This window comes from Neolamprologus multifasciatus, chromosome 6, assembly GCF_963576455.1.
Source record: "Neolamprologus multifasciatus chromosome 6, fNeoMul1.2, whole genome shotgun sequence".
Lineage (NCBI taxonomy): Eukaryota > Metazoa > Chordata > Actinopteri > Cichliformes > Cichlidae > Neolamprologus > Neolamprologus multifasciatus.
This window is the reverse complement of record NC_140444.1, coordinates 26054098-26074399: the sequence shown is the minus strand read 5'-3', so window position 1 is coordinate 26074399 and position 20302 is coordinate 26054098. Positions and strand designations below refer to the sequence as shown.

At 41.0% G+C, this 20302-nt stretch overlaps 3 protein-coding genes across 17 annotated transcripts in view; 1 reads left to right on the top strand and 2 right to left on the bottom strand.

Moving 5' to 3' along the window:
• lrba (LPS-responsive vesicle trafficking, beach and anchor containing) overlaps positions 1 to 20302 on the top strand; it is a 175305-nt gene that overhangs the window by 106077 nt on the left and 48926 nt on the right. For 9 of the 15 annotated variants that reach the window (XM_085161780.1, XM_085161782.1, XM_085161781.1 and 6 more), the window contains 3 exons: positions 1254 to 1390; positions 19315 to 19432; positions 19623 to 19725. In XM_085161780.1, coding sequence (XP_085017906.1) covers positions 1254 to 1390; positions 19315 to 19432; positions 19623 to 19725 — 358 coding nt within the window. Of the gene's footprint in view, positions 1 to 1253; positions 1391 to 16631; positions 16701 to 19314; positions 19433 to 19622; positions 19726 to 20302 lie in introns of all 15 variants that reach the window. The other 6 variants (XM_085161769.1, XM_085161772.1, XM_085161771.1 and 3 more) reach the window with 1 other exon arrangement.
• fhip1aa (FHF complex subunit HOOK interacting protein 1Aa) overlaps positions 1 to 20302 on the bottom strand; it is a 200920-nt gene that overhangs the window by 160037 nt on the left and 20581 nt on the right. The window lies entirely within an intron of this gene.
• mab21l2 (mab-21-like 2) lies at positions 2467 to 5296 on the bottom strand. The gene has a single exon (XM_085161799.1). It carries the CDS (start codon positions 3916 to 3918, stop codon positions 2839 to 2841), a length of 1080 nt encoding a protein of 359 aa, XP_085017925.1. The 5' UTR covers positions 3919 to 5296; the 3' UTR covers positions 2467 to 2838.

The following is a 20302-nucleotide window of genomic DNA, read 5'->3' as shown; positions in this document are numbered from 1 at the left end:
GGCAATAGCATCTTACCCCAGGATAGCTCTTTTCAAATGAGGTATTATCTGATTGAAGGAGGGTAGCTTTTCCTTTTGATCAAACTTTAAATTCCCTTCATGTGAGCCTGGTCAGCTACTGCAGCTGCAGAATGAGAATGAGATTCCAGTTCACGATGTTGCCCCACCTCCTTTTTTTTAATGTCTGTTATTTAAATAATCTTCATTTAATAAGCCTATTGCCGTGTAATCCGCATATTATGCGCAGTGACAGCGCTCAGAAGACTAAGCTGCAGTAATTGGGCTTAGAGTGCTATAAAAATAATGCATCTGGATGACAATGGGATTAAACACTGAATCCTGTCTAATCGTGTGATTTATCCCGCGAGAAGTGCGTAGAAGTTGTCGGGAGAGGTTTAGCTGTGCTCTTAAGCAGCTGTCTGCTCCAGGTGTAATTGAATGTCTTTGAGTGAACGGAACAAAAAATGTTATTTCAACCCACGGATAACATGTCAGTACTCACGGGGTTCACGACAGGCAAAGGGATGACTATATACATATCTGTTTATTCCATCCGTGTGCGAGAGCGCGAGGGTGCTCGGGGAAATCAAGCCCGCAGCTCCGCGGCGCACATCTGCAAATACAATGGCTCATATGCGCAGAGCCGGGCAGAGCTTCCACCCACAGCTCCCCTGAGCCAGGCTCTCATTGTCATACTGGCATAAATTAAGATTGATGAGAGATGAAATACAGCTTCTCCCAGAAGCCACCGATCAATGGATCCTGATGAACAGTCAGTTTTGACAGTTGTGACGCAAAGTAGTATTTTTAATCATTCATATTTTTTAAGTGTTTTCGGCTTTTTTGCCCCACACAGTTTTATTATATAAAGTAAAACCACGTGTTGGTGAACTTCTATTGTTTCATGTGTGTTGGTTTTGTCTTAAATTTGCCAATAAAACGCTGATTATTTTAAACAACCGAAGCATTTTGTTTTTTTTAAAACATGGCAGCTTTATTGTAAAAGTAATACCGTGGAAGTTGGTTACTGCGAGATTGTGCGTCTGCTTTAAAAGTGGTCAGACATTAACGTTCTCTTTACCGTTTACCATGATTGACTTTCACGAATTAACCAGATCCCTGGTTTGTTTTTAACTTTTCCATCAGGTTGGATTCTTTTGATTTTCCTTTTTACAGCTTCGCATTAGCGCTCAGTGATCCCCAGTTTGACGTTCTCGTTTTGTGACCGGCCTGTGTCTCTGTCCGTCCTCCAGGCCCAGTAAACATGAGCACCAGCGCTCAGCTCGTGGCTCCGGCTGTGGTGGTAAAAGGCACCCTGTCCATCACCGCCTCCGAGCTCTACTTTGAGGTGGATGAAGAGGAGCCCAGCTTCAAGAGCATCGATCCAAAGGTAAGGGACTCAAGCTCCATTGATCATGTTTCTCACGGTCACTTACAGAAGACATGCTTGGATTTCCGATAGGCCCTGCTGGCATCTAAATGTCACACAGAAGCTTGTGTGTTTTTATGTCTGCTTTGTTTTAAAATTAATAAAATATTTTTTAGTTCATTTGTAAGCTTTTCTAAACATTTGTTAAAGAGGAGACGCGGTTGAAGTTACCATAAGGTTGGATTCCAACTGCGTCTGTGTTTTATTTTCTCTTTACAGTGGTTTCTGGATTCTATGAAACTCATTTTATTTTCCCCTGAAAGTTTTTTAAGTTTAATTTAAAAAATAATCTTTATTGGTAGAACATTGTTATAACAGCTAATTTAGCAATTGTATCATGTAAGTGTGCAGCATTTGTTTCATCACTATAAGAAAAACACAAAAGTTGAAATTGCATTAAATTATGCTCTGATTTAAAAATAAAAAATGATTTAAATTTGTTTTAGTAATATTGGTCAGTAAGAGGAGTGCTGACCTACAGGTGGTTGTTTGTTGTCAGTGTATGGTGGGTGTTGGCTAAGACTCTGTAAAATTATCCTATTTATTTAAGCGTTATTTTAATAAAATCCACGTTTAGTTGGGTGTTGTTTTATATCAGAATGAATATAAATAAATATGGCAATAAAGGTTTCAAATAGTAAAATCAGTTCATTACTAGATTTCTTTTTCTCACTCTGCTGTAGGCCCTTTGCTTGTACCACTGTTCAAACAGAGCACAGATGCTCCCAGACCCACACATTAACACCAGAGCCTGGATTTACATTCATTTAAAAAACAACAACCCAAAAAAAATCCAATCCCGTTGAGCTTGGCACTCTTACAATAACTTATGGCCTAAAATGGGCCTTTAAAAAAAAAAAAAAAGTAAAAAAAAAATAAAAAAAATTGCTAAATCATTTTAATCTTTTTTCTGCCTGTGTTTCATCAACTTACATTTTGTCCTGTGATTTTTTTTTTTTTAAAGCTAAAGTGAAACAGATTTGCAAATTTGCCATCTCAGCTGTCCAAAGACGTCCAAACATGAGGCCAAGTTGTAATTTAATTTGCAACATTTTATTAACATTTCTTCTTTAAGTCACATAATGGAAAAAAAATGAACTTGGCACGCTACATTTTCTTCTTTCACTTAACGATTTTTGTGCATATATTTAAATAAAAGTTTCTTCACTTTGTGAAAACATTTAAAGAAGACAACTAAAATTTCTTACATTTATTTGAAACTGTACCTTCACTTTCTCTCGGCAGGGGCCCAATTGCTCCATTTATTATTAAACAAAAGTGGGGGTTTTGTTTGTTCGCTTCATTATTTTCTTGCTGATTTTCTTTTCACATTTCTTGGAGACTCGGTTGAAGAATAGTCTTTGAATTTTATCCCAAAAATGTCCTTCGCCGCAGCCTTGACAACCAGTTTATAATTTGTCCAAACTTTTAGCGTTGGTGAGGATTTCCCTCGCTAGTCTCCATGTCTGCTTAGCAGCAACCTCCAGGGCTGAGTGAGGCTTTCCCTGAAACAAGTCCAAGTTTGGCAAGAAGTAGTGGGGACATCTGCGGCATTGCAGACAGGATATGAGTTGCAGCAGGATACCATTGAGTCGGTCTCCGAGGCAAGACTCGTCCCAGTCGGTCTCTCTCGGGTGTTTCTCGCACTCGTACAGCAGCAGGGTCTTCATGTGGTAGTTGTTGAGGGGCTGTCCCGGCAGCTCCAGGTGACGGTCCCTCAGAGTCTTGAGGATGGACAGACACTTCTTCCTGCAGCCTCCCATTAGCAGCCTGTTCTCGGCCTCGCTGAACTGGAGGACCCAGGCGTCGCTCTCTGCGGAGCTCTGCTTCCCCGTTAACGAGTAGCACTCTTTGGAGAGCAGGTTAAAGCCCTCGGCTTTCACTTCTGCTACCCTGTTAGGGCCGGGCCAGGGGATGTGGGGCATGGGCCACTGAGCTGCACTTCTAGGCCAAATCCCAGTGCACTTGAATGCGGGGGTGATTTGCACCACGTACCTCTCCCTGATCCGTAGTTTGACCTCGCTGGTGTCGGCGACCATCTTTACCACGTCACGGTAGCTGCATTTATCCACGGCCTGTGCCACCAGAGTCTGAAATCTTGAGCGGATCTTTCTGGCTGATAGGTAGCCCGAGGCTGTGATGAACTCGACCCACAGCGACATGCTCCTTTTGCGGCCATCGCTCAGCTTCAGCACCGCGCAGCCGGGCAAGGAGCCGTCATCCACAAAGTTGAACACCCCCATCTGGTTAAGGTAAAGCACCACCTCAAACTCATTGGGAGAGATGACCTCCATCCCCTCGTAGCGCGCATCTATCTCACTGAGGGAGCTGATGAAGCGGGGTTCCTGCACTTCCACCTCTTTCAGGACATCGGACACCACTTTACAAACCTCCCTTATAGTCTTCGCAATGGCCGCTTTGCGAGCTTGGCATCTGTCGTTGTAATATTTGTTAAGCTGGTAAACCAGCTTTGCCTGCGTCGCAATCATGTTCGGGCAGAGGTCCGGGCTGTACACCGGAGAGTCGCAGTAATTTGACGGATCCAATGCTTACCGGTAAAGCCAGAGGCAAACGCTCACCGTGCAGGAAAAATGTGTAATCAAAGTTTTTTTTTTTTTCTCCTTGCTTTTGCAGCGGATGGACGTCAGTGTGAGGAGGAGGAAACGGATAGGGATGCAACGTAATAGCTTACTAAATATCAGTCCAAGACATGAGCACTTCCAGCACAGCTAAGAAGATTCATATTCAGGTTGTGGGTCACCATCCGTTTCCCGGACTGTAGACGCTAAAGGCTAAAACGCCGCGTATGACCACTCATCTCTTCTTGCTCTTATCTCCTCTGTGCCCCCGCTCACTTTTCGTCCACACTCAGCTTTGAGCTGGATTTGTGTACTTTATGAATGGTTCCTTTAGAAGAGTGAAGGGGGTCGGGCTTCTCCTCCTGCAATCATGTGCAGAGCTGTCAGTGCAGGCAGCCAATCAGAGCTGCCAGAGGCAGACGGTCCTGCAGGAGAGCTCCAGTTCGCTTCGACAGCATCTGGGCACACGTTGCATGCAGTCCAGCGCTCCCCAAGTCGACACAGGAAAACACAAACCTTTAGGTTTACACTTCATATGCCGGTGTAAACTCTCCGCGCCGACAGTAAAAAAAATTTTTCCACGACCAGTGCCGCTCCTTTACGCGCAGCCTCTCCTGCATTTTGAGGATTGAGATTTTGAATCTTTAACTTAACAGCTGCTTGCATTCTGCAGATAAGTGCCTCGCTATTTCTCCTAGTTTTAAATTTAACAAGTTTCTTTCTCTATCTTAAAAAATAAAAATAAAAATGCCACTCCGACTTCCAAGGCTCAGTAATCGCAACGTCTATAGGCTTTTGCGCCACTTTCTTCATAAAAAACTCTCTTGATCATCGCTGACTTAATTTTTTTTTAATACTCGGGGTTTTGCGGATTTTGGGCGTATTCTCCATGTTTTGAATTAGACACCCAACACCAGGTATGATCTGCTGGCATTATTTTGCGAAATAAAAGTGAAAATTCTTTTATTCCCTCTTCATCTGAAATCAATCCCAATTCTCCTTACTTTGTGAAAATCGATTTTTTTTAATATCACATCCATGGGTCATTTTCTTTTAATTAATTATTATGTATGTTTTTCTTCTTGCTGATTAATCTCCAATCGACACAGTTTTGTCGGCGTATTGTTTGCTGGGATAAATGTGTCCAATGCACCTGCAGCTTCCCCTCTGAAGCTCTTTAGTGACGTGAACGAAACCAAAACGGCCCCAACGACTTTTCCTAAACCTGATGAGCTGTTTAACTAATCAAGTGATGTATTTTTGGGATTGGTTTAGCATATTTTACACAGCCAGTACACAACATTGTGTCTAGTTAAATAACTTATTTAGCGTGTGTGTGCGCGCGCGTCTTCCCTAACACACACTCACGCACCGCCCGTGGCTTGATCGCCGTGAACCCTGACCATATGCTGAATAATTTAACTAGAGGTCTTTGCGTAGACATCCCTTTGTCACCGCGTGTTGGAGAACTAAAGAAGCCATTACATCCTCTCACAGACGAGAGGCTGGGGTGTGAGGGCATGTTTAAGCAACATGTAATATTTAGTCCTTTTCTATCCCGTCACGCGTCCAGAGAACGACATTGCGATAATAGTGCGTCTTAAATTTGATTTTAATGAAACATTTGATGAGACTTTCAGGTCTTTTAAAAAATTAGTTTAAATATTTGGATTAATTTTATGCAAACATATATTTTGACCAAAGCATCTCAGATTTTTAAATACCGCTGTCGATTATTGTGACCTCATTTTCTTGAAATAAAATCAATAATGAGCAGCGATCAGGCATCGTTTTTGAAGCTTCATGTGGAAGGTGTTTCTCGGAGTGAATGTTGGTAGGAGGCAAATAGGCCTTGGCTGCCACCGATTAATAGAGAATCTGTCGTGCGTTTCATCTGCAACCTGAAGGCTGCAGAGAAAACAAGGTTGCTGGATTTTTGTTCAAAGAGTCAAATATGGAGTTTGCTCCAAGCTTCCTGCAAATGAAATGTAAAAAACAAAAATAAGAAAAATAAAGGAAACTTTTGACACTTGTTACTAAATTATAGATAAGGCAGAATATTGCTTCATTAATTATTCTCAGGAGCCATCCGCTGATATGAAGTGGCCAAACTATGCAAAAGATACTGAAATAAGACAAACATTTCAGAAAAGTTTCAGATTAATGAGCCAACCTTCACAGTTGCCACATTTTCTGGACTTTATCATGTTGCGTTTTCCACAAGTGGTGATAATTTTGAGAAGTGTGAAGTTGGTCATGATGTGTAATTTTTTAGCTATATTGTAAAAGAAGTTTGAGACCTTTTTAGTATTTGAGCTCAAACTAGATGTGTTTAACACACACACACACACACACACACACACACACACACACTTTTGATATACTGCTTTTGCCTCCTGTGCAAACAGCACATTTTGCTTCATTTAGGTGTAGCAATAAGTGCTAAATCCCCCTACATTTAATTTCATTAAATTCTATGAGTGAGTTTTTTATCTTTATTAATAATAACCTAGCAGGACCCCCCACCCCCATAGATAATAGCACAGAGTTTTAGTGTCGGATTAACTTTCCTCACCAAGAAAACATTCAAGGGGAAGTGTTGCTGGTGTGTCGTGACATTTTATTTTGGCTTCCAAACATAAATTTATTGTGAAATACTGATGATAAAAATACTAAACTGATATTCGCCAGGTCTTCCCTCAAGCGGCCGTTATCCTAATGTGGCTTTGGAATTTAGTAAAAGATGAAATAAGTGAGAAAAAATGTCTGGCTGTGTGATTTCAGGATGACTGTTTATTATCAAGCTCGCAGCTCCGGAGAGATTAATCGGCTCTACTTGGAGAGCAAGTGTCCAAATATTATGAAGGAGATGCTAAGCCTAGTTTAATGAAATATACGGTGACACAAATGTACAGTTTTATATAGACGCTAGGGATCTTTTCGGGCCCACTTATCACACCACGTGTTCCCGAGCCGCTGTGTTCATTTTTATTATAGAATGGATACCTTGTGTCGGATAAATAAAATCGTTTTTTCAGCCAAAGTGCAAAGGTCAGCCATATGTCAGAATAGGGGCGTCATTATATTTCAGCTTACTACATGTCCATCGAGGTTTGGAAAACAGAAACGCAGTCAGCACATGTTAGAGCAGAGATTTTAGAATATTCTTTGCTTTTTTTAACACTCCTCATAGTTTCTTTCATATATACTGTTATATATATGAATGGCAAATGCCAACTGTTTGTACCTCATTTACCCCACTCATACGTTTTTCTGTACATCTCTGGAAAACAGTCAGCGTTCCTGGAAGGTTTTCTCATTTCTGAGTGTAGAGAAGATCCTGTCAAAGAGCTCTTTGATCCAAGCCTGCGCGACTCCACAGCCATCCCCTCGTAAGCGCAAAACTGACTGATGAGTAACTAGACAAAAACACGCATCCCTCCCTCTCTGTTCTTGCTTTGAGTTTGCCATTTTCACACAATTATCGCCTCTCTTTCCAGATTGCATAAACTACAATATTTGTATACCTTAGTTTAAAATTGGTATCAAAGCCTCAAAGATACATTTGGTTCCTTATCAGGTGGGAGTTGGGTTATTTGGTTCATCTACGTTTAATAGTTAGTCTCAATAATCAGTACTAAAGTAAACTGAGAGTCGAGTTGCACTCATTAACACTGATCTTCTCTCTTGCTTTGTACTTTGAAGTGAGGGGTGTAGTAGCACTGCTGCCAGTTTTAGGTAATTCCTTTTTTTCTGCTCTCTTTATTTCTCTGGAAACATGATAGGTCCAGGGAAAGTGACTCATTGCCTCCCAACACACACACACACAGACTGCACATGAGTAACATCCGCACAAGTGTGAACCGAGAGAGTAAATTTTGATGTTCTTGTTCACACGTTTTGTTGCCGTCTCCCGTACCCGTATGGAGCCAGCTGCTAGCTCCATAGAGAGCTCAAAGAAAATCATCGCAGGCATCTAATTGCCTGGCAGGCCTCTGCATCTGCTCGGCAGATAGCAGAACTGATGAAGTCACGGAGCAGAGCAGATGTGTGTTTGCCTGTGTATGTGTGTGTTTAACAGCACCCTCTCTGCGTTTAGACACCAGCCATCAATATTGCATGCAGAGTTATTGTTGCAGAGCCTCTCCTGGAGACTGCTAATATCGCATGTATGAGGAAGTGAAATCCGCTCTGCCCCCCCAGCTGATTGGTTAAAGGGAATATCTGCAAAAGCTTGATTGGATGGCGTTTGTAACCCTTCCTAGTGCAGTTTGAGCGTGCTCCATGCTATCGTACTGTGTTTGGAGTTTGCAGTGTTAACAGCTGAATAAAGTAAAGGGTGAAAATACTGAAGGGGGCGTTGCATGAGCTGCAAACATTGAAATATGTTTATGCTTTCCATTGATCATTAAAGTGCTTGAAGATGAGATTTTGTTTTTATTTTAATTTTAATTTTTTTACAGATTGAGGATGGTTATCAACTTGTGTACTGTGACTTGGTATATTTACGAAATCAGAACTGTGACACAGCATTTGTAAAGAAATTGATGGCAGAGATGTAAACGATTAATCCCTCGCTGGACCAGACAGATTTACAAAGTATTGCACATTATTCAACATCAAAATACCTTCACTCGAATTAATTTGGTTTATATGCCTCATATGAATTCATCAGTTTATCTGTACGCAAACTGCTACAAAAAATACCCCTAAAATTTTCACACAAAGTCACAAAGTCTCCAAAATATTTCTTCCAAAAGGAAAAAAAAAACCAGAGATGGAAAACATTTGAAAGAATGTCAATAGTTTTGTCAGTGTCCAGCCTTGCACTACGCAATAATAAAATCCCCACTGAGAAGACATTGGTAACTCTAATTAGCGGGGTGGTGACGGCTACCCAGGGTTGGTTCAAGCAGTTGAATGAAGGACCATTCAGTCAAGGAAAACCACCCTGGTGTGTTATGTAGCAACCAGTCCCATATTGTTAAGCTCTCCCAAAGTGTCAGACTACAGGGATCACCCCCCTCCACCCTCTCGGCTGCTTGCTCCACCAAACCCTCGTGGTCGCCAGGGACGACCTTTGGCTGGAGCTGCCAATCACAAAGAGCCATGGCAGCCAGAGGTCTCTGAGAGAGGAGCCTATTGATTTTCCAGTTAGAGCCTAAGTAGTGTGTGCTATAGGACTAACGGACAGCCCAAGCAGGTATGTCATTATCAATGAGTCCAAGGAAAGAGATCCTTTCACTCATTCATATTGGCCTCTCACTGTCTCTCCTTCATACTGTTCCACTCTATTGGTTGGAGCACATCCTGAGATGGTCAATAAATCGCTCAGCCACACTATGGCAACGACTAGTAGAGCGAAGGGTTAGGCTGACCTTCTTTCTCTTTCTAGTCCTTCACTTTCCTTCACTCTTTCACATTCTGCCCGGTTCTCAGGTGCAGTAATTACAGTAGGTGGAAGGCATGAAGTGTTTCCTTAACAAAGACAGATTTCACAAGCGTGAAATGATTTTCTCTGTCTTTAAATTCCCAACATCCACGGCCAGTTTACTGTCAAGAATCAGGCTCCTTCTTCCCAGCCCACTTTGGATCATCCAGTCATTGGGAAATCCAATAATCTAAATGCTCAATTTAAGTCAAGTTACCGCACAGATTTGGGAACTTGTCAACAAAAATACATATGCGGGAAATCTGAACTTATTTAAGCCAACTATAGGAGATAACACCAAATTAAGGTTTCTGAACTGTATTTCTGTTTGCCCAGTAGGAGGTGAAGCACCCTTGCATGCTGATACTGGGTCTCCAACCACATGGACTGTTGTGTACAGTCCCTCACATCCAGCTGAATAAGGCTATGTCACTGATGATTAATGAACTTGAAGTCTTCAGTTCAGTAGACATATCGAGACATCGACCCTTCATTCAGAATCTGACCCTTTGCATATATTAAACCTGCAATTATTATTAGACATCTTTGAGATTTTGGCCATTATCTGATTATTGTTTCTTTTGTTAGATGTATTGATTTTACTGTTGGCCCAACACTGGTCCAGACTGAAATATCTCATCAGGTTTTTGTGTTGTTTATTTTACAAACACTCATATCAGGTTTAAACCTCATGACTCTGGTGATGCTTCGACTTTCCTTTAGTGTCACCAACCTGTTCCTTTGATTTTTTTTTCACGTTATATTTTTTACTTAAAGTTTTAAGTGTTAACCTCCTAACCCCCGAACTCTTCCACGACATGCATTTTTAATTTCTCTTTGATATTTGGTCACATTGGGGCTGATGAATGTAAAAACAAAGAATTATCAGATTTTTATTATTTTTTTTACCTTATTTTTGTTTTTAAGAAAAATGAGAGCCACATATGAGGATATTTGTTTAAAATTTTGATAGAACAGTAGCAGTATAATGTCCTCGTAAGTGGATATCAGGTCCAGGTAAAGCAAAATTGAGTATTTTAGTCTAAATAACCCAAAATGTGATGTCCACATATGTGGACGCTAGGTCCTAGGAGGTTAAAATATTTTTCTTTCATTGTTTTATTCTGCTGTGTTTTCTGTGCTCTTGCAGCGTTTTTCTATTTGCTGGTGTTTTCTGAGGTTGACAGGTAAAATGCACTTGAAACTGCACTTGAAATCTCAGAGCCACAATCAGAATGTGTGCTTCCCTTTCTCTCCAAAATCTGCCCAAAACGTCAGTTTGAGAGTAGTGAGAGTAGCATTCATTGCTAAATTACGCTCATTATATGCTCATCATACTAAAATGATAGTTTTTAGCATGTTTACATTAGAATTAAACACTGCTTTGCTAAAAAAAACTCTTCAAAGCAGCTTGTGTGGCTCCTAGATTTGTAGTCTTGTTTTCAGCGTTTTTCTACCAGTGTTATAATCCAATTAAAACATCCAGGTATATTGCACATAATAATAATTTATTATTCAGCTTGCTTTTTGAATTATTTTAGTATAGTCAGAGCATATTTGTGTTTTTGTTGTAACCCTTGCAATCCGATGTAAAGCGTGACTTCTGTGAAAAACAGGCCGATGATGCATCTGTGCAGCAAATGGTAACCAGGTAGGACAGGTCAGGGAAAGACAATTGCCACATAGGTAATCACGCAAAGAACCATTAGACAGTCTCATCTCACCACATAATGATGACTAATGTCTCCTTACACTTACACGCACACACGTACACACAAACACACGCACACAGGCAGGCACTCTAAACAACCCCCTTCACAAACACGCTCAGCCTCTCTCTGTTTGTGACCTGACTTTGGACCTTAACACATCCACAGACCACTGTGGCCATTTTGACCTGGCTCACACTTAACCAAGCATCTCCAGACAAAGAGCTACCCCCTCCTTTTTTGCACCTGAGCCTAGCCCCTCCATCATGCTCCATCTCTGGGCTTGACTGGACCAGTCAGGGGGCAGGTGCCTCCCTCTCCCCTCCTTTGATTGATCCCCTCTCTCCATCATTTATTCCCTTCGTCTGCCTCTGACACACACGTCAAAGGCAACGCACCAGCCTGATGGATAGGCCTGTTTATGGATGCCAGTCTGCCTGGTAGGCTACTGATATTACAATCAGCACCTGTGTACCTGCTGTTCTCACGGGCCTCTGCTATTCAGCTGAGGTCAGAGAGGCACGCGGCTTTGATTGAAAGATCGATGTCCAGCCGTGCTTTTTGGAAATTGGCATTGTAAATGTGCTCTCGGTTTGTCAGAAAGCTCTCTGCTGCATATCAAAAGTTAAAACAGATCCATGGATCATAGAAGCAAGTAGCTATTTATGTTAAGTCTCCATTTTTTTTTGGTTACCTTACAAATGCAAAGGTAAAATTGCTTGACATCAACATAACGCATGTTTTTAATTTTCGAAAAAGTCAAAAACAGGTTGCTTTATATGTGCGACCTCATAACACTGATGCACAATCTGTGTAAAGACATCTTGTGTGCCAGAGAGCAGAATGTTAAATTCTTGTACTTCTATTGTCATCATGGTTAATGACCTATTCAGTGTGGTTTAAACGGCACAACCAGAGGGATGCTCTGGAGATTACTTACTCATCCAAGACTCCATTTCTAGTGGAAGAGTAAAGTGGATTTGTGGAATATAATATAACAACAATACAAAACAATTCAAACACATTCGGTGTTGAATAAAATCAAATCCTAATCATGAATCAGATTTGGTTTTAACTTAACATCTTCATCAATAAACATGTTTGTTTTACACCACAGATCTTTGATTTTTATTAGTGGTTCATGTTAGATCAGCAATCCCCGTCGTTTTTCAGCCTCCATGGTAGAATAAAAAGCTGAAGCTAACTTAAAATTGAACTTGTACGTATGAAACTTCAAGGACCATGACTTAATATTTGTAGATTGAGTGGGTCAGTTTGTTTGTGCAACGCTTATACTTTGGGTTTTTTTTCCTCCTCTTTGTTGCTATTTTGCTGGTCACACCTTTGTTTGACGTTACTGCTCATACGTGCATTATTTGCAGATGAAGCTACCATGCATTTTCAGCAGTTCTCTTGCAGACCTAGCTCTACTCTACCTGCCCATTAACACGCTGCATGCAGATCAGATCAGAAACTGCTTTTTATGCTTATCAGGTGCCTAGAGTATTATTCATAATTGAAGCTTATGATACCCTGTGAGCTCGATATGCAAAGAAGAAAACTTAGCTTAAGCGTTGGCTTAGAACAGTCAAGTTTCAGTATTTAAACTAGCATCTAATGCCCTGTGTTCTGAGTCAGCAATGGGATAACACCCCGTGTGCACACGTAATTGAAGACGGTTGTTGATTCAGTTTCCGTCATTCCAAGTGTAGCTGAAAGTGCTTGTCACTGATAAATTTGGAGCACCAATTGAGTCACGTACAAATATTTTAACTCTCCACAACATTTTTTTTTCTCCACTAAAAAGGCCTTTTCTCTTCTTCGCCTATCCTTTCGGACAACCCACCCAAAATTCCCCAAGAGGGGTGTACTTTTCACCCTACACCCACTTAAGCTGCTGACAATAGCTGGATTAGAGAAGAATTTATTCAGCAAAGCCTCACACATACCCCCCAAAAAAGCCTATCCTTCATTAAATGGCAAAATGGGAGACTGAAGGAAAGCGGGGAGAATGCGATAGGAGCCGGTCGGTGATCTTAACCTGTCTGATGTTTGCTATGGCAGCTTATAGGAGAGCAGAGGTCCAGCAGCATTTAGTCCTAAAGAGCTCCTGTGCTTTAGCGGAGGCTCCGGGCTGTCTCCCTGATTTTTCCGAGTGTCAGTGAAAAGCGTATGCATTCTTTTCCAGCTTTCCCTGATGTGCTAGTATTTACTGATGCGCTTGACAAATCCAGGAATGTATAGAAGCTCTTTCATGTCCCGTCCATGTCAACAGGTGCTCAGCAATATCAGAAAGGCCTTACATTTAGCCATAGTGCAGGTGTGCATTCTATATGATCATCTTTGTTACACAATTCTAGTAAATTATCTTAATTTTCTTTGACTTTTTTCATAACATGCTCTAGATATTCTGTATTTGTTGCACCCAGTTTCACAGCCCTTTTCTCTTCACTTATCCATCCTTTGTTACCCATCACCTTTGAGCCCTTTGTGGCCTCAGTCCAGCCTGCGATGGAGTGAAAAGGAAGCACTGATGTTCAATATATCAGCATAAAATGTCCATTTTATGTTCTTTGCCATTCTTAAAGGAAAACTGTAATTTACTAAAATCCTTAGCAGTCTGGTGTTAAAGGCTTTATCTGTCATTTACTAAGGCTTTGACTTATAGTTTCTGTTGGGGTTTGTGTTATGTATATACCTGCTACTGCCATCATAAGTGATAATTAATACCACTTTGGTATCTTATTACATGTTGGGGCACTTCTAAGGCTTTTGTCCTCATAGCTTATGCCCAAGGTAGAATTTTTAATGATTTAATGCACTGAAGTCTTTAATTCACCACCAATTAACCCCAAGACCACTGCAGCATTTCCCTAAATCTACACAAGACTCTTTTTTTTTTTTTTTGTCTCCCACTTCAAAAAGGCCAAGCAGGCGAAAGATAGAAAAAAGGCTAACCTGTTAGCAAACAGTGAAAAGGGCTGAAAAAGGGGGGAGTTAATCCTTATTAGGCTAAATTCAGACTAAGTGGCCCCAAAGATCCTTTCAAAGGGGACTTTCTTTCAGGGAGCACAAACTCTTGCTGGGTGACGTTTGGAGTTGAATACTTTGAGTCTTTAGGCTTCATAACCCTACACATGCTGCAAGCTGGGCCTGTTTATTTTGCTTCAGTTCTCACTTTCCAGCACAGCTTCTTAGCTGTGTTTATTTTTTTCTGACCTTGTAGTTTGTTTTACTCCCCTCAAGGCAAATAGAACTTTATGTGTGACCAGTGATTACACATTACACTAGTTACACAGCTGTAGAACAACTGGGATTATCAGTTCGTTTTGGGCTAACTGTTCCTGCAGCATGATGACAGGATGGCTAATATTCACCACTGACTTTCATATCACTCTTTCTTTTAGATGCTCTCTAGTTTTAATGGATAATATATTTGCTCCTTTTTAAATATACCTATTAAGTTTGTGGAAAAAATGTGGATAATACTCTTAACTTGCTTAGATGGGAAGATTGATACCACTCTGTCTTCTGTGGTAAATACGAAGAATAGAATAGAAATCAGTCAAATAATACTATTAATTTAACAGGCTTTCCCAAAGAAACATTAGTTTTGTTAAACTGACGCTTGATTACTTCAGTAGCTAAGTGTTCTATATTATTTGCATATTCAGATGCACTTTCTCTTAAATTCTGTGGAGAACATGGATAAGTTGAGGTAGTGTCATGTTTTTTGCCATTTTGTTAAAGCACTTGCTTTCAAAGCCACAAAGCTTGAGGACAACTGCTGGAGTGTGAAAGAGGAGTCATGTGGCTGCTCTTTCTTAAGGTCACATGATCGAGCGTTCCTGTGTTGAGCATTGCTTTCCTCTTAAAAGCTTTGCCTACTTTATTCCAAATGCAACCTCCAAACACCTACTCGCCAAAAACAAAACAAAACACAGTTTTAACCTGCAGTGAGTCACGACTAAAGCTTGTGCATGTTTTCGTGAAGCCCTACACTCAAACTGTGCGGATCTGTGTGGCTCTTTCTTTTTCCATCGTGGTACTCTCGGTCCATCAGTCTCCCTTCCTCTATCCTTTTTTTTTCTTCTTTTTTTTTTTTTTTTGCTATCACTCAATCTCAAAAGCAAAATCTGTCTTAATTGGCTCCAGAGGGCTCGGGGAGGCTTTGTGTCAACGCTGATGAGGGTCCTGATTGGTCCAGAGGCACAGGCAGCCAACAGACCCTTGTTAGTGTGTCGGGGCCCTTTGCTTGCTCGTTAGTCCGATGAACTCATTTACTGATGGGGGGTGACACGGCCTCGTTTACCAGTGTGGAACAGAGAAAGGTGTGTGTGTGTTGGTTGGAGGGGGCGGGGGTTAAAGCGAACAGGGAGGGTGAAGAACCGAGTAGAGGGGAATATAACTGAACTTACAAGGTGCATACGCAGAAATACTACGAGTATTGAAAAGCCATCAAATGCCGATTTATGTTTCTCTTCATTTTCTTTCTTATTTGATGCAGCAGTAAAAAAAATAAAAACCTGCTGCAAGTGACTCGGTTCACTGAAACTGTTTATTGCAGATTGCTTGATTCTGTGGTCAGTCAAGTGGAAACAGTCACAAACAGCAAGGAATCTGTAGCCTCAGTCCCTTGTTTGCATGCACATTTTTTTCTTCATTTTTTATGAATTCTATTCAAGTTCTTGCAGTATTGCTTGTCCCTCGTCTGCGTTTTGATGTTGATGGATCACCTCTCTTCCTCCCGCTCATTAATTTCATCACCTTATCTCCCACACCACTTCATTTGACCAAAAGGTAATAATAAATCCCTCATCCATTATCCTTTAACTGAGGCACCCATGTGGAAATACTTAATAAGAGGCAACAAATTGAACTTCAATCACCTCTTTTTTTCCCCTTCGAGGATGTATAGTAGATTAAACCGAACATGCAAATATGCTTCCGCCACTCATCAAACACTGTTTATGTGCAATTCTGAAACCTTTATTTCCTAAAATACCACAATTGATATTCAAATGATATTTTATTTGTATTTTTTCACATGTTATGACAAATAAGGATCATTGGTTGCTGGCAGTGGCTTCTCTCCTCTTCAACTCTGGGGTCTTATCAGCCCAAAAACACACACCCACTCAGCCGGCCTGACTGCAAAGGCAGCTGAGAGCCTCATCTATCTTGAACCACGTTGCTGATAGTTGCTTCTCTGCTCTCTTAACTCTTCTTTAATCCAGTAAAGTTTCAATTTAATCCATTAGCATCCCTGTGTTTGGCTTTACCTCTGTTTCTAAAGATGCTCTGGTTGGTAAGAGGGGTGGATGCGAGGGGTGATGAAGAGGATTCGCTGGCACAGACTGTCTGTGAGATTCAGTGGTGACAGCTTTTGTGTGTGTGTGTGTGTGTGTGTGTGTGTGTGTGTGGTTACACACCATAGCCACAGTCACCCGACCCCTCTTCATGTGTCCCTCTTCATTCCGCAGTCTTTTGGGCATCTGACAAAGACAAACGACAGTGCTTCAGAAATGAGCCGCAGCCCGCTGCACAAACAGGTTGAACAAGGAAGAGGGAGAGATGGAGAGAAGGCAATGCAATCAAGACCAGTTCTTTTGTTTTCTGTTTGGCTGTGTCCTCTCGCGTGACGCCGTGAAATTGATCTCGGAGTGCTCCAAACCTGTGCCCGTGGATATCGTTCCACTTGAAATGAAACCTCAAAGAAACGGCTTCTGTCAACGATCAGCTCCTGATCAATTTGATGCTGCCGCAATAATAATATATTGTTTCATTATTAATATTATCACTTTAAAACCAGACATTCAGTAGATGGTAAACCAGAGATGGTGAATTTAATTGCGATTCAAGACTGTAATTGTCTGAAATCTCTATTATTTTCCCTTGTTCTGTAACTGTAGCATTCCCGTCTCTTTAAAGCTTCCACTACTATATATTACAGATGAAGCTGATGCACCCATAACTCCAGCATGGACAACAACCTCCACACCAATGTAATTTGTCCAGATGTGGTCAGAACAGCTCGAGCATTACGACACAGATAGTTCGTCATACCCGTTGTCACACGCTCTGCTTTTTCATCTGCAAGGGAGAGGGCGCTGCCGATCGGGATGATGATCTTGGAGAGCAGCACGCTGTTTACAGCTGAGTTCCAGGAGATTCATCAGTCTAGTGAAATATATCTGGGTGCCTTCACTTGTGTCATATCTTTCTATCAGCTGGCAGCTTCATTAGTTTATCACTGGGCGTCTATGTAAAACCACTCTTTAGTTGTGAATAGTTATACTTCAAGCGTTCACTTATTAAACACCTGAAGACTGGAATCTCTTTTCTGATCTGATGGAAGAACAGAAAAAAAAATGTCTTTCCTTCTGTAGTGTTTCGACATGATCAGCTTATTGTCACATTTGTAAATAGAGGAAACGATGAAAACCAGTAGATTTTGTTTGTCATCAAAATTCAAACATCTCAGCTAGCAAAAGTGATCACAACTTATGTCCCCATTTTGCTGAGGAATTAGTAGCCAACAAATCTGAAAATGCAATTGTTGACCTGGATTTAATATGAGCATGCCTCAGAGAATACTTCACGCATAGTATATCCACTGTTTTAAATGCATTAAAGATTCCGTTGAGCTTATCTTTGTCCTAATTTGATAATAAAATAAATGTTTAGGTTTTTTTCTTTGGAGATTGAACCTTGGTGCTACCCTCTTCTTTGTCTGCTCCTGCTTATTTTTAAAACCATGCCATTCCTTCTTTGGTTCGTTCTACCTGGTGCACAATAAACGTAATGTTGGTGGAAGTAATGAAATCTGTGCCCAACATCCCTAGAGCTGACTGAATGCAATGGTTTGTCTTTATAATAATAATAATAAATATCAAAGCCAAAGTGTAAGGACAGCTCATTTTGTACGGCTGGTTAGTTTACAAATAGGAAAAAAGCATATTTTTTCCCCAATGCCAAAAAATTATTTTTTGAATTAAATATGTTGAAGATTAAAAAAAAATCTTTATAAAATTCATCATCAAGATGTTATTGAACTTAAGAGCTAATATTGTGTTACACTGTATTTATTTACAACAAACAAACAAAAAAGTCTTGGAAATGGGTTTGGCTTTAGGCTGGCTGTGACTGGTTAAATCATCTGAAGCTGCCTTGAGAGAGATGGGAGGCAGGAGGATGCGGTGCTGGCTAGCTTCTCCAGGCCACTAATCCACATTTAATTGAACTCCAGAGACTTTGAAGTGAGTCTGTGATGCAGGCAGGTCTTATTCCTCAGAGAGACAGCGAGGGAAGCGCTCCTTAGCTGAAGGCCTCAGCTGGTCCTCTTCTCTGTCCCCTTGCCTTTAATGAGCTCCTTCAGCTTAACACTAAGCCCAGCGTGCTGGCTCAAATTTGAATACTTTTGATTAATAAGATGCTGCAAAATCATATCTTAACAACATGAAGTGCTCCTTTCACCTTTCTGCCTTATAACAGCGGGCACCTTTGAAACCAAAAGCAGAGGTTGAAATAAAAACCTAGTTAACAAAGCAGTGCTAAGTAGGTTAGTAGCCAACCTAAGTGCTGGATTAGTATGAGGACAAATCACAGGGGCAGGGCTAAGCATGCGGGTCTGTCAGGAGCTGTGACAGCCGTCAGAACAAGTCACTCTGACAGCCACCGCGGTCTCCATGGGGACAGATTAAGCTCAGTTCATCGAAGCATTTTTAAATGTGGAGCTTAGTAACATAATATCGTCTGACCTCCGTGTCAGTTACCTCCGAGGAAATGGAGAGACCAGTTGTAATCAGATGTTTTGCATAAAATAGCTTCTTGTCACAGCAAACTGTCACTTAATAGATGATCTTTTAGTGAACAGAACATTTCCTTCACAGCGTCCGGCTGAATAGCGCCCATTCTCTCGCTAAAGGAATCTCTTTTTCATTGAGGCTGATCAATATAAGACATTAATCGTGCTCTTCGAGCCGTCATGCCATCACTGTGAAAAATGAACTAACCCGGCCCTCTGGTCTGTTTGCCTTCCTTCTTCCCTTCTCTTCTTCTTTTTTCCTTTTCTTTTAATTTTTAATTTTAATTTCCATTGCTTGCTCTGTTTTCATTATTTAATTGGAATCCACATCTCTCTGGTTTCTCTTTCGTGTTTTCCAGATTCTAGCCTACACAGAAGGTCTTCATGGAAAATGGCTGTTCTCTGAGATTCGTGCCGTCTTTTCCAGACGCTACCTCCTGCAGAATACTGCTTTGGAAGTCTTCATGGCCAATAGGAGTAAGGCATCCCCCATAATTGTCTATGCTTAACTATTTCACCTTCTTATTGGGTATACACACACACACACCTTTTTTTTTTTAAATGAATAATTGTGGAGAAATGGCAATCAAAATTTGGCATTATTGTGATTTCTAATCTTTAAGAAATAATCCTTGATAACTGTTTGTTGCTTCGTGCCTCTCTGCAGCGGCAGTCATGTTCAACTTCCCAGATGCAGCCACGGTAAAGAAGGTGGTTCACAGCCTTCCTCGTGTTGGCGTGGGCACGAACTTTGGCCTTCCACAGACAAGGTTAGGCGTGCACGATTGCTTTGTTGTGTTTGTTGCTGTTGCAGTACAATCTCATGGGGAGAAAAATGGTAACTGGGGAGCAGAAGAGGATTATGGAACATCTATGGTGGTGTTATGTAAATATTAAAAAATTTCAAATAGCTTTTTTTCTTGTTTCTCTCAAAAATGTACGCATGGGGTTGGCCACTAATCTCCCTCCCTCTCCTTACCCCACTCCCCCCAGATATAATTGGCTTCACACAAACATAGTCCAGTTCATTTATTTATTTCCACCAGAGTGAAGCAAATACTTGCTTGTAAGCCTGCAGGGCACACACCTTCCCCCAGCCCTCTCTCACATCATGCCCACTCTGTGTGCACGCATTGCTGGAGCCGATGGTGTTGGTTTTGCACAAATCTTGCACAAAATTCACAGCAAGACAGAGTTTTCAAGACGCTTTGGTGATGGTTAAAATTCAATCTGAGGGGAAAAAATGTGGATAAGATTAAAGATTTGTGATTGGCCCTTTTAATCTGAGGTGTGCCAGAGTCCGTCTTATGGGACTTTTGAGTTGTATTTTGAGAAGATGATATTTTA

Excerpts from the sequence above, each read along its gene's own strand:
- mab21l2 (XM_085161799.1), bottom strand. The coding sequence starts at position 3,918 with ATGATTGCGACGCAGGCAAAGCTGGTTTACCAGCTTAACAAATATTAC.